The 14,799-nt window shown below is 44.0% G+C and overlaps 1 protein-coding gene across 3 annotated transcripts in view; it reads right to left on the reverse strand.

Annotated features, from left to right (window-relative positions):
• PLRG1 (pleiotropic regulator 1) overlaps window positions 1-14,799 on the reverse strand; it is a 427,106-nt gene that overhangs the window by 313,521 nt on the left and 98,786 nt on the right. For all 3 annotated transcript variants that reach the window (XM_069631306.1, XM_069631305.1, XM_069631307.1), the window contains one exon: window positions 3,049-3,142. In XM_069631306.1, coding sequence (XP_069487407.1) covers window positions 3,049-3,142 — 94 coding nt within the window. The remainder of the gene's footprint in view (window positions 1-3,048; window positions 3,143-14,799) is intronic.

Below are 14,799 nucleotides of genomic sequence, written 5' to 3' on the forward strand. Positions count from 1 at the left end.
AGCTAGGCTGGAATGAATGGGAGAAACCTGCATAAAAAGGCAAGGATTTTTTGGCTTGGAGGGCAGAGTCGACCACTGGACGAAGGAACCCAAGAAGAACTTGAAGAGGATGCCTGCTGCAACTCCTGGACCGTTGGTTTGCCCGGTAAAGCCCTGCTGCAATGCTAACTTGCCATGTTCACATCGACTGAGAGGCCCCTACAAGGAAGACTTCTCCCTTTGAGTTGGTGGGACAAATCAACTCAAAAGTAAGCCACCTGGACATCCATCTCGGAGATGGTTGAATTTCCAGAGTAACTGCTGGAAACCGTAGAGCCAGGGAGAGGAACACCAGATTGTGTGTGTTGCTTTTAAGTTGGCCCAGAGCTTTTGGAAGATCCTGCAGACTCCCAAGAAGCAGGACTGGCCAAGCCTGAGCCCCCTCAACAGAGTGCGGGACCCCAGAAGCAAGGAAAGCCCACCTCAACAGCCAGAAACCACGATGTTGCCATTTGCAGTGGTCGCAAGGAACTGAAACAACCACTGAAAGTGAAGTTTGCCGATTGCAGTTTTTGCCAGTCCCAGTGCATTGCAGGAGTCCCCGACGTCCTCCCTCTTGTCCCCACGACTGAGGCCCAGGAACAGTGTGATCTGCAGAGCTGCACAGGAACAGAAGTCATCAGCTGCATCTTTTCTTCTTTACCAACGTACTGTAAAACAGGTCTAAGAGAACTTAGAGTCTAATCAGCTTGTGGCCCTACATTTGATTCTTCTTTTTATCAAAGACTCCTAAGAACTTGTGCAAAGACTTTTTCATTGAAGTGCTTCATCCTATACAAGACTTTTGCCTATTGGCTTTGGCTTAGCCTATTGAATTGTATGACTCTTCTAAGAGGGTCTGAAAGTATTCGCCCTGCTTAAGAATTTTGGTGACCTCTTGTGTTCTAATAACCTTTGCATTTTACCAACTTTTACTAGTGTTCTGAATGCCAACAGTAAGATATTAAGGTCCCCTGCACCCTTGTTATTGAAGTCACCTGTGGGTGTATGTTGTGACTGTGGGCCATCCCAAAAGGGTCTCGTCGTATTCACAAACTCAAGAGCGTACAGTATTGAAGTGTATTTGTGTGTTACTATTATATTGCTCCCTTCTAAAGATGGCTTTATAACTGATACATTAATAATTGTTTATGCAAGAAACCTTGTGTGTAAGTGTTTATTTATATACTTGTCACTGTGAATCTCTGTGTAACTCCCCTACAGCTCACAAAGACCCCTGTTGAGATCGGCCTGGCTGCTCAACACGCTACCAACATGTGTAGTACAAGCTTATACCAAAGGTCGGGTTCCTATTGCCAGGAGGTCAGGGTTGTTGTAGTGCACCCAAAGAGTACAGCATAAACCTTGCCCAACACAGGGACAAGCTTACATTCAATCGCTGGTGGCAGTGATACCTTGTAATTTGGTGCACCTTTACCGCGGGCTGTGTTCACAGCTGCAGTAACAGCACCTAAGGGTGCTCACTTTACAAAAAATTGCCCCCTTCTTTTTTCGCCATTTTAGTGTTTGTCCTTTCATGTTCCTTTCCCTGACATCCAGGGTGGGAAATTCCTTTGTGTGATTTTTATCTTCGGCGCGAGTCCCCTGGACTCCACGCCCAGGCTCCAGCCTGTCCGAGGGCAGGAAGCGAGGGAGGAGTCCAAAACTCCACAGCCCTTTATCTTCCTCCTTTCCTGAATGGGGACACATCCAGTGGGAGGCTGGGTGTCCTGAATGGACAACCAGACCACCCCTTGTTGTAAAATGCAGGGAGAGAATGCAGTGGTTGTGCTGTAGTTCTTGTTAAATACTGCGAACCTGGAAGCTGAAGACAAGTCGACCACTGGAACTGAAACCAAAGAGGATGATTAAAGAAAGCGGCTGAGACGATTTCCAGCAACTGTAGAGCCTGCTGTGTAACCAGAGCCTGCTGTAGACCTTCCTTCCAATTGACCTGGGTACTCCGAAAATGACAACCCTGACCCAGAGCCTGGTGAGACTAACTAAACTCAACAAGACCTAAATTATTAGCCATCCCAAGCGTTACTGAGACCATGCATTGCTGCAATACCCCAATACCCAGCGACCCCAAGCCACTTCTGAATTCTGAATCTCACTGAAACTTAGTGGGCATCCTGGTGGATCTCCAGAGATATGCGTCCGAGAAGTTCCCTCAGAGTGCTGGACCTTTGAACGACGAGAATTCAACCACGATTTTCTGTCTTCTTTGAAAAAAGGTGCCAAATCCACAGAACTGCATTCTGCCGCGAGGAACACCTTGCCTAGAGCCTTCTTCATCGATCCCTGCTGCAATGTTTTTTCCGAGATCTTGTTTTTAATCACCACAACAAGGAATCCTCTGACTGGGTATTTTGGCTGCAGACCCTAAAGTCCTCCTGCTGCAAATTCTTCAATGCTGTGGTACTGTGTTAATGGGTATGTATTTACCTAACGTTTTTTTAGGATTATTGCCATTAGTACCCCGTCCAGTTAGATCAGGGTACACTTTTTTTTGTGCGCAATGCGTTTCACAGCTAAAAGAAAAAAATGGCTGCTGGGGACCGGAAAATGTAGTCGGTTTTCTCTTTCAGTGGTGACCATAGTAAACAAAGAAAATGGCCACCATGGCGCCCATTGGTGTAAACGTTAAAAAAAAGGTGAACAGAAAAATTTCTGCCATGGGACAGGGAGAAGGGGCTACATGTAGTCCATTCTCCCTTTCCATGGAGCAATTCAGGAATGAAAAAGTTGAGTCGGACCGGAGGGAGCGGCACATCATAGCGTGCTTGAGATTACCTTACAGTTGAGGCTCGGAATATAACCAAAAGGTAAGATATTCTGTTTCTTGCTGCGCCAGGTACTAATCCAACATGTGGCCCAACAATAATAACCCCTCACTTGTTCAATATGGCTATATTATCCAGACAACAGTAAATAAACAATTTGAAGATCATGTATGGTATATAAGGAAATAATGCAGTGCCAGAGCAAAGCACATTAGCCACAACGACAAAACAAATTCATCTGTACCTGGATTGGGAGGAAGGAAGTGCCAGTGCCAAAGACTGTGCTGCTGATTCACTGGGCATCCTCTGTATCTGTGTATCTGCTGTCAGAGCCACACCTACGAAAAGAAGGGGACCGTTAGACCAAGATCAGACCAAAACAGTAACTATGCATTTGCTTCATCCATTATTCTTTAAACTGAACTAAAATAACGAATTTGCCTTTCTCTGCTTTCCCCAAAGCAAACCTAGATCTGAATAAAGACCTCAAAACTGGATAATATATTTATTTGATTTTCAAATTGGAAAGATTTGTTTACTTCTCTATTGCACAGGAAAACAGAGAACATCAAAGAAAGAAAAAGAAAGCAAGGAACAGACATAACTTTGTGTATATCTATGTCATCAACTTTGCATCAGATATTGGGTACACATATCTAAGAGTGCATGTAAAAGTTAGAGAGAACATTTGGTCAGCATTTCTCATTTGAAGACATTTACAACTTTGAACACTATACGTTCAACATGCGTTTCTTTCAAACAAATCTGGGGAACGCCTCTGCATTGTCAAGGATAATGAGTCTGAGAAGACAATTTGGCTCACATCAGGCCACTTTGCAGAGGAAACATCAAATAGCAGGGTGCTACACATGTTCCTTGGTAAAAACGCACACACTGTCCAACAAGGCAGGGGCTTTTTGACAAGGGACAAACGCAGACACTTGTTTCAGATAATATAGTAAATAAATAATGCAGTGTTTGTAACTAAAAACACATACACTTGCTGCTTGGCTTTAGCGAAAGGCAATGAGCAGGAAACTGTAGCTTCCCCCTTCAGCAGAGAAACCAAACCGCAAGTGGTTACTTCCTGCCTTAAACAGCCCATAGCAAGATCGAAAGATGCTTTTTACACCATTCAGATCTGATGAGCAGCAAAAGGACAGGAAGCACGACACCAAAATACCCGCGCATAGTTAAAAGGTGTGTGGAAGCGAATACCCCTTCAGAAGCCCACTTAATATAATGGAGTGTGAATTTGTGTGTCAGCAATTGTATCTATATTTTGTATTTTATTTATTTGTATAGCGCACCAAGCCCACAGGCATCTGGGCGCATTTCTTAGGGTTACAGTTACATGTTTATGCAATGATTACATTATGCTTTTGCACGTGTGGTTACATATATTTACAGAGGTACTTGCCATAATACATAATAAATAAGATGTGTACATAAATACAAGGTAGCAGGAGGTAAGTACAATACATGCAGTTAGCACAATAGCATTGGGCTTAAAGGTTATTTACATAGTTGTGGTCGGTTGGCCACGAATAAGTTGGCTAATAGTCTTGTGCTGCAAGCCAGATTTTGGCTTTGCTTCTAAAGGAATGGACTGATGGTTCGGTTCTAAGTGAGGTGGGTAGAGTTCCATAACTTTGCGGAAAGCACAGGGAAGCTGCTGCCACCAGCCTTCTGAAACTTAAACCTTGGTATCGTGAGGCAGAGTACTTTGCAAGGACGGTTAGTGGGGTTGTGCGTGAATAGGTTTGACAAGTATCTCAGTGCGCAGTTTGCAATGCATTTATGCATAAGTGACAGTGATTTCAGAGCGATTCTGTGGTTGACAGGTAACCACTGCAGGCTACGTCTAGTGTCAGAGATGTGATGTGATCTGGGAATATTCAAAGCTGCTCCAATGGCATTATTTTGGACTACTTGTAGTTTTGTTAGTACTCCGTTGGCAAGTCCCCAAGTAGAGTGCGTTGCAGTAATCTAGTTTGGACAAGACCAGAGCTCTAGCTAAGGTCATGCAGTTGACAGTGGTTAGGAAAGGTCGACATGCGGTAATTAGTTTGCATGTGTACGCCGCTCAGGAGATTACGGCGTTAGTTTGTTCTCGTTAGAGTCGAGGTATATACCGAGGGTTTTAGCGTTACTGGATACCTTAATGGTATTGCAATCAATGGTGAAAGTCTGGATCTAGCTTGTCGAGTTTGGGTTGTGAGCCAAGGAGGAGTAGCTCTGTCTTATAGTCAATAAGACAGAGCCCGTGTTGTGCCATCCAGGCCTGGATGACAAAGTAAATGTCATTGGGTGCTTTACAGTCTGCTTTATGGTTTCCAGTGATGGGAATGAGTATTTCGGTGTCATCTGTTTGTTTGGTGTAGATGACACCCAAACGGTTGAGGATGTCGAAGAGGGGCTTTGTGAATACATTGTAAAGGGTTTTGGGGATACACATGATCCCTATTGAAACGCCTTACCCGTTCAATGAACGTAAGCCCAGTTAATAATGGTAGATAAAACCAAAGGACACCAACGCCTGACTAGTTTGCAGATATGTATGTCGTATGTTCAAAGCAAGGGAACAATCTTAAGCGTTGGGCTTTAACCTTGCAGGTGGGGGAAATGAGGCACACATGTTAGAAAGACCAAGTCCCGTATTAAGATATAAAGTACAAGCTGACGGGGCAGGACAACGAGGTTTTTCGCAAAGCAATCGGCAAAACGCCAGTCCTGTGGGCTGGGAAGAGATCAGTCATCACAGAGCCCACAGCAGAGGAGAGAGAGAGAAAAAGAAAACGAGAGAGAGACAGAGAGAGACAGAGAGACAGAACGAAAGAGAAAGAACGAAAGAGAAAGAAAGAACGAAAGAGAAAGAAAGAACGAAAGAGAAAGAACGAAAGAGAGAAAGAAGCAGGTCCCTCCGAACAGGAAGCCGTGGTTGGGTCGTATGCAGCACATCTTGTCCTAAAGCTTTAGTTGAAATGAGCTAATATTGCTGTGTGCATTTTGAGACTAAAAGGCGTCTGGAATGTTACACCACTCCAGACCATAGCATAGCATAGCTGAACATAGTATAAATCCCAAGTCACTCAAGCTGCTGAAACTAAAATGATCACTTGTCCTTTCCTAAATAAATACAACCATGCTCATCCTTTGTTAATTGCAATTCATGATGCCCTGTAAATCCTACAAATTGTTATTCTAACATCACAAGAAACATAACAACTCTAGGTGTCAGTATTTCATCTTTCTAAAGAAAACTATCCAAGGGGTGAGCAGCTTTCATGGGTTTAGGTGGGTTATCAGGGGGGCACAGGCAGGGATACATCCATCATTCCCCCTTGTTAGATCCACCGATGGACACCAGTGTAGCATGTTAATACAAGAAAAAAAATATCTGGCCTTCATGGTCAGTCGGGGTTAGGGTGAACGGGGGTACTATCTGGTCAGAGAGCACTTAGCCGGTACATCAAGAGGTGGTGGGATGATAGTTAATTGTAGGTTTCCTTGTCGCTTGATCAAACTTACACTGTTGTGTTTGCCCGTCAGTAATAGTATAGCTTAGACATAGATCTTCAGAATATATGTGCGAAGGATAAACAACATAAGTCACAATTCCATTATTTTGTTTATTTTCATCAACAAAAAAAAAGTCATTTTATTTGAGTGTACATTGTTCAACATAAAGTTCCGTAGATTGATCAAAGCTTAAGAGAGAGCCTCTACACATGTTTCACCGCTACATGTGGATCCTCACGAGGCAAGTAGTGTTTGTATGCTTGTTAATTGTTCTGGTTTGAGGTGTAGCATAATGTATTGGTTCCTCAGCACAGATCCTTATTTCAGGTCTTGTATGAGGTGTATTAAATTTACAAAGTTGGTTTTTGGAAGGGCTGAAGAAGCTACTGAGAGCCAGAACTATCTCCTTCAGCCTTTTTCCCCCTTATTCATTCTTACCTGCTCTAACCATGGGAACTCTGTTCTTTATGTTTTACATACTTTTATGGAGTCTTGCTTTCTTCCAGATCTCTTTAAGGCATCCGCATTTCACGTTTGAGGCACACAGCACCCCATGTGCAGTGTTGCTGGGGATCCTTTGGGTTCTTTTTACGTGCTTTCATTTTCCCCAAGAACTACTGTTCTTAAGGAAAGAGGGACACGTTGTATCCTTCCTTAAACTAACTTATGAGAGATTAGCACACCCCACCTTGAGTGCTATGGGGATACCAATTTTTCTGAAGTCCACTAAGGGCTTAGTAAAACCCTTCAACTAAGGCAGTACATAACTACACTCAGTATAAGGCTGCACCACCGGGGTTCATGGTAGCATAGAGCTAGCAGCCAGTCTTCTCAGGAGGGAGAGAGGGCTGTAGAGTCAGTACAAATGAAATTGCAATACAAATTGCAAAGAAACACTGAAACACTATGAGCCTCATTACACGGTAGGCGGTAAACCATGGCGCTATTAGCGCCATGGTTCATGCCGGTAATTTACCAGTACCGCCTTGGAGGAAAGGGGAATTACCGCCCTATTCCAAGGTTGGGAAGGCGGTAATTCCTCCTTCCTCCATTGCCCTTCCCCATTCCCATTTTTGCCCCATAGGGCATAATGGGAATGGGGAAGGCGCTAATTATGGTACCGCAAATTGCTCCCTGGACCCTTTGCAGGTTGCAAAAAGCAGGCGTTAAATTCCCCAACCCGCAAAGGGACCACGTAGTAAGGCGGTAAGGATTTACCGGTAAAATACCGGTAAACCCTTACCGCCTACCGTGTAATGAAGCCCTATGTATTGAAAAAATAAATAGTTTATTTAAATACAAGTAGGCTCAGATAAATCTTGGAGGAAATGAGAACTATCACAGATCATATAAAACATTATAGAAAAACACAACCCCACTTCACAGGGCAGGAGCCCTCGCCGCGGAGCACGCTGCAGGAGCAGCTTTACCTTTGGATGCCAGTATGGAGCTAGAAGCACTGCGCCTCTCTCCGCCGCTCAACAGACAGAGCTGAATCAGATTCAAGCCGCATACCCACAGAAGTGCAGCAGATCCAGTGTCTTATCCCGCCATCACCCTCGTGGAGTGAGGGATGCGCAACAACTCGCAGCCTTTTTAGCATTCTAAAATGGCCGCCGTAACCCGTTCTTGATTTGTGTATTCAGGTTGCTAAGCAACCACCTACGAGTGTGCTCATAGGCTGCTCCAGCTAACCGTAAGGCGCCAACCGCGCCCCCTCTGACCAAGGCCCATTTGTACAAGGCCCACACCTGTCTGGACTGCCAGGGCAGCTGGCCACTCTCAACTTTGACTATCACACCAGCCCGAGTCTCCATCCAAAACACCTATTCACAAACAGATCTGAGATTTCGGACCCCCTGATCCACGTCACCATGCGTGACAAAGCATACTGAAGGTGTCCCCCTCACAATCCGTTCAAGGCGGTAAGTGCGTCATATACCAAATGCCACACTTGTATGTTAATTTACATGTTGTAACCGACCTAATTTGTTTATCCCGCATCCCCATCCAGGCCTCAAAAGAACACATTGTAATTTGGCATGTTAGTTTGTAATGGTGCAGCTTTTATGTGTCGTAATTTAACTGATTCTCTAGCAAATGTTACTATTGATTGCGATTGATTGCCATCAGTGATACCCTGGATTATTACGGCATGCTTAGCGAAACTGCTATAGCTTAGTCTCGCTTAAGCTCTCCAACCTTACATGTACTTGACCTGCACTATCTTGGCACACTGCGGCTCTTCGCCAATCTACTGAATCTGCATACCACTCCTAGCCGATCCTTCGATTGCCATACGAATTGTACCCTTTACATTCAGCCTTTGACCATTTGTGATACTCACTGCTTGTGTTTCCGACTGATGTTCTGCATAAGCTACGCCCCTAGGGCATAGCTCCAGAATTGTTGTTGGGACTCCCCCTTATGCTACCCACTGCACTCTGTTACCAAATGACTTATGGCATTATCTAGGTCACATAGGGCAAACTAGCAATGTTGCTTCTAGTAGGCCTCTGCCTACGACTGCTAACTATTGCATTATGATATTTGTGCTAACTATTACATTGTGATATTTATGCTGTACTGTAGTATTCATTCACCCTGATTCTGCCTGCTCACCTCCTAAATCAATGGCCTGTCCACCATATTCTGCATGCCAACGGCGGCCTCATTGTAAAATTATTGCTTAAATTAATGAATACTAGCCTCCATGCTACAGCCTCAGTTGCCTTACAATTAGAGTGTCAGATTAATATCAGGACTACTCCCAATGCGCCACCACTCTGGATCAAACCTCCAAAATTCTTACCACCTCTGAAGCAGAGCCTAAAAACTATAAATATTAGACCGACCAAGTTCCTACCAGAGTGTAATCGGGATATGAAGCCTGCTAATATAGACAGCGTTACCCCCACAGACTCAGAGTGAACACCTATCCAACGGATTAAACAGTTTGCCACCAAACCAGTACCTAATAAACCATGCCCTACTGGAGTGAGAAACAGGCTTGGCTCCAGACTTACTAGAACTTACATTATACAGACGAGACTCCCAACAAACTTAATCTTACCCATGTGTTTAACAACCCTACTTCTAAAATGAAATACACCAAGAAAAATGTAACCACTCAGAGTAATCCTTGTCCTATCCCGTCTAACACTACCCCACTGATCAAAGGTACCTTAATGCTAGATCATTGGTAGCTCATCCTACAGACATAGCCGACCTGATTAACTTACAAAAATTAGACTTCCTTGCATTAACAGACGTGGCTCCACACAGCTGCTGGTCCTGGTCTTTCACTTGCGTTACCCGACAACTATATTATCCTGAGAGCAGATGGAAGCCGCTAGAGGTGGCGGCATTGCCTTCATTGCCAAGGCCAGTCTAGGCTTAAGACAATCCACATCACTGCATGTTCAGTCGTGTGAAAAGCTTGCGGTCAAACTACCCATCAAGAACTCTCGCACACTTACTGCTCACCTTATCTACAGACCTCCTGGTCCCATTGGCTCTTTCAAGGAAGACATCACCATGATACTATCTACTAATACCAAACCCACATCACAAATACTAGCGCTAAGAGACTTCAACTTGGGCCTAAACAACCCTAATGACCAACACGCATTGGCGCGATCAAACACCCTCATCGAACTAGGCCTTATGCACAGAGTTCTTAAACCTACCCACGACAAAGGAAGAACCTTAGATTGGGTGGCTGATTTCAACTGAGATTTTAATCACTTCCATTGAACTGTAAACCTGGACTGACCACCATTTATTGTCCTTCCTAATTGCTGCTTGTACACAGACCTTGAAGTCTAACCTAATGACGACTCCTCTCCAGAAACAAATGAAACATCACAGTAGACGCGCTACTGCCTCATCTGACCACCATACTCTACTCCATACTGGCCACCACAGACCCAGATACACTAGAATTATTCAACTCTACTATCACGCAAGCCATGGATGTCATTGCACCACTCAAAATGCGCAAGGGTAAACCCCGAGCCCATCTCAACTCCTGGTTTACGCCCAAACTTAAATCCCTGCGGACAGAAAAAAAGAAACTGGAAATTTTGTGGGGGGCGGGGGGGGAATAAAAAAAAAAAATCGCCCCTCTGAAGAGAATAAAAGTAATCTACTAATAATGGCAGCTAAATACAAAGCTGAAATACTTCGGACTAAACGCGAGACCTATAACGAGAGGATCAACAAAGCTAGTTCCAGTAAAAAGGAACTCTTTGCTATCCTAAGAGAAATGAAAGCTCCCATCCCCCCCGACGATACCTGCACAAAGGATAAAGTATGGTGTATAATATTCAAAATGCACTGTCCAACAAAACCGCCCTCCTCCAAAACAAAATACCTGAAAAAGGAATAAACCTTACTAAAACAGGAACTACTCACAGTCTATAGACCATGCCTCTAAACCCCCTCTCGGTTTTCAATTCTCCCAAGTATCCACGCCAGAGGTGGAAAAAAATCATCACCTTGCTTAAGCCCTCAAGATGCCAGGGAGATATATGCCCAGCCAAAATTAAAGAAGCAGCGTAGACACCTGGCTCCCTTCATCACCAGATTAATGAACGCCTCATTTGTAACTAGTAGTGTCCCAAATAACCTTAAGGATGCATGGGTTTTACCATTCCTTCCTTAGACCCTACTATCCCAAATAACTACAGGCCGATTACCACAGTGCCGGTTTTACTCAACATAATAGACAAAGCAGCCTCCCTCCAGATCCAAGCATACCTGGAGACTAAATCTCTTAGGGTTCTGGTCATCTGGCTTTAGACCTCAACATGGCCCACACACGGCCCCGATAGATCTTAAAAATCAAATAGACCAACTCAAAGACAATAGGAAACTCGCTATGTTAATATTATTAGATCAGCTGCTTTTGATCTGGTAGATCACAAAGTGCTCTGTAAACATCTGTCCACTGCGGCACATTTTTCCCCAAGAAGCCACAACATGGAGTCACTCATTTCTGAATAACAGGTCATTGAGAGTTTTTTCTCTTTCTGCCTCAGCAGACCCTCACCCATTACATATGGTGTACCCCAAGTCTCGTGTGTATCACCTACGATGTACAATGTCTTTACCAAGCCACTCTTCGAAGACCTCGACCATCTGGGTGCCACCTACCCAAATTATGCAATGACACCCAGATCCTCATACCCCTCACCAGTGACTACAATACAGACCTGGCTCTGGTGAACAAAATGTACCTAATCATTCAGGCATGGATGGCATCCCACGGCCTATGCTTGACTGATGACAAGACTGAGCTCCCAATCCTAGGAGCCCTGGTCAACCTTAAACTCTGTATTAAATGCACAGCTTTCAATATTGATGGCATCAACATTAAAGTGGTAAATGAGGTACATACCCTAGGTTTTTATCTATACTCCGCCCTTAATCTACGCAAACTGGTTAATGCCACGGCTCTGCTTACACGTGAAAACTGATACATGCCTGTAAACCGTTCCTTTCCACTGAGAGTTGCATCAAATTAGCGAGAGCGCCAATTCTTTCAAAAATGAATTATTGCAATGCTCTATAGGAGCTAGCAAATACGTTGTCAACAAATTCCAAATACTTCAAAAGAAGGCACTTGGAACAGCCCTTAGTATTCCTAGGAGACAACACAGGTGACAATTGGCTTGCAATCAACAACAGAATCCAGTTCAAAACAGTTTCCCTTACCCACACATACCTTAACAATGCTGCCCCGAAATACTTAAGGGACAAAATTGCAAAAAAAATGTTCCACGTCCTACCAGGACGACCAATTCCTTTTGCCTTACAGTCCCGAGATTTAATCTGAAAAAAGCAGGCAGGAGCAGCTTCCCAGTTATGGCTGCTCAGTCATTGGAAAGCCCTCCCATCTGGCATGCATTCAGAACAATCTTTCCATATCTTTAGGAAAAACACTAAAAGCTGGTTAGCCATGAATGACAGATGAAGTCTTCTGGACACCCTACGAATGTTCAGCAAATTCCATCATGAGATTGTCCATTTTGTAAATGGTTGTATTGCACCTTTGTATGTACACTGCCCTTATCACATTACTGTATACTATGACTGTAAATACTCTGTAACCTGAACATTTGAAAACTACTTGTACTATGCGCCCAGATACCTCTGGTTTTAAAGCACTTTATAAATCAATAAACAACACTATGCTTGTAAGTACATAGACCAAAGCATATAACCTAATTTTGAACACCCAATAGTAGTTCTAGGAAAGTCAAAACCAATAGTTACTTTTAGATTACTTTCTGTAATACAGGGTAGACGACCTTAACAGTTGTACCGGGACGCTCAGCAAGAAATCACATAGCAAGTCAACTGGACAATATACGTGTCTGATCTAGTGAAACACAGATTCTAGGAACAGTATAAACCTATAACTGTTTCAGGATAACAGTTATTCTAAGGGGGGTTAGGCCTTGGGGTGTAATATTCAATTAAAGTTGCTTTTCAGTTCACAGACTAAGGGAAGCAATAACCAACTTATTTTAGGATATCACAGTTATACTCAAGGTAAGTAAAATCTATATAGTTTTTACAGGGGCTATCAGCAAGTATAAACCGAAGACTGTTTTTGAGTCCTTCTACAACAGACCAGGGAAAGCAAAACCCAGTGTTACACTTTATGAATGACTCAGTTATTCTAGCTGGGTAAAACCTAAGGCAGACTTTTTCTGGACAGGCTAACAGCAAGTCAGGGGAAGCAAGACCCAGTTGGGGACACTCGTACGTTTATCCTAACAGGAACAGTGAAGCAAAACCAACAGCATAACCTTTGGGAAGAGGCACAACCAAATCACAGGTGAGTAATATAACCTTGCATCTACTTTCTGTTAGACTGACAAAACAGTCTCCAAGGAAGGGAAGATGTTATATACACTTTTCAGTATTGCAGATCATTTCTAAGGTAAGTAATAACTTTTGTAACTGTTCACTGTGAGTTACAGTTATCAACCAACTTGTTTTGCAAGTGAGTAACTTTTAAAACAAGTATTCTCTTTTCGAAGGAAAAGGCCCACTCCTTTGAAGTCTTTCCCTTATTCTTGGAGCAGGAGTGTTCTCGGTTGCAGAAGGTGGGTGGGGGGGGGGGGGGAGCTCTAGGGTCTAGTGTCCAACAGGCAGGTCTGGATAGGTTCTTAAGTAGCAAAAGTCCAGATCCTAAAGAATACTGTTAGAACAATTAAGTACTTTACTTTTGAGTTAGTTGAGGGTCCAGGGGCTTCAGAGAAGAGACCCTAGGAGGATTCCAGCAGGCGCTTGAGGGAACTGGACGAGAGGACTCCCAATCACAGAAAACACCCAAAAACTACACCGGACTCACAGGAGACTTAAGTAAATACACAAGCCAAAACAGTACCTTAGAACAGAAGATTTCGCAGCAGGACGACTTCAGGATCTACAGATAAAAACATGATCGTTGAATTCCTTCATCAAGATGACAGGACACTGGAAGGACTTTTGCAGCAAGGATCACGGGGAAGGCTCTAGGCAAGGTTTCCTTGCGGCTGAATGTAGAAGACTGTGCACCGCACAATGCTTCAAGGTCAAAGGGTATTGGGGTACTGCAGCCCCACAAGGTTGCAGCACGGCGTGGGATGGCTCAAAATTCAGGTCCTCGAGTCTAGTGGGTCTCACCAGGCTCGGGTCGTCATTTTTGGAGTCCCCACATCGACTGGAAGGAAGGGCTACAGCAGGCTCCAGTTACATAGCAGGATCTGCGGTCGCTGGAAACTGTTTCAGCCGCAAATTCTTCATCTTCCTCTTCCGTTTTAGCTCCAGTGGTCGACTACCGCTTCATCTTCCAGGGTCGGACTTTTATGCAGGAACCAAGCCAAACAAACAGCCTTACAACATTCAAACTTGGGGGTTTGCAGCCAGCCTTCCAGTTTAAACTGGAATCTCGCACTCAAGCTGGAAGACAAAGGGCTGCAGAGTTTGGACTCCTCCCTCGCTTCCTGACTTCACAGACATTCTGGAATTTCCTGCCCTGGAGGTCAGGGGATGGAACAAGGACAAGGAACACTAAAATGGTGAAAAAATAAGACAGTAGCCATTTTAGTAAAATGAGCACACATGGGCTTCGCGGGCCGGTGCAAACAGCCCGCGGTAAAGTTGCACTGAATTAATAAAAAGATTCACTGCCACCAGCCATTAAAAGGCAAGTCTGTCCTTGTAACATAAATGTTAAATTTAAAATGGGAAAGGGGATACTCCGTATCTCCCCAGCAATCCACATACGATGGGGCTGCTGGTCTCACTTAATAAAATGTAAAAGGGATCCAAAGATCCTTTCTACCCTTGCTAACTGTAGTTCTCTCAAGGTTAGCCAGAGAAATCTAAAAGGGGAGCCCCTAGGGCAACCCAGCAACAGTAGGCACTTATTGGCAAAACGTTGTTCAAGAGGAGAACTATTAAAAAGGACACTATG

This window comes from Ambystoma mexicanum, chromosome 6q, assembly GCF_040938575.1.
Source record: "Ambystoma mexicanum isolate Mex_15411 chromosome 6q, UKY_AmexF1_1, whole genome shotgun sequence".
NCBI lineage: Eukaryota > Metazoa > Chordata > Amphibia > Caudata > Ambystomatidae > Ambystoma > Ambystoma mexicanum.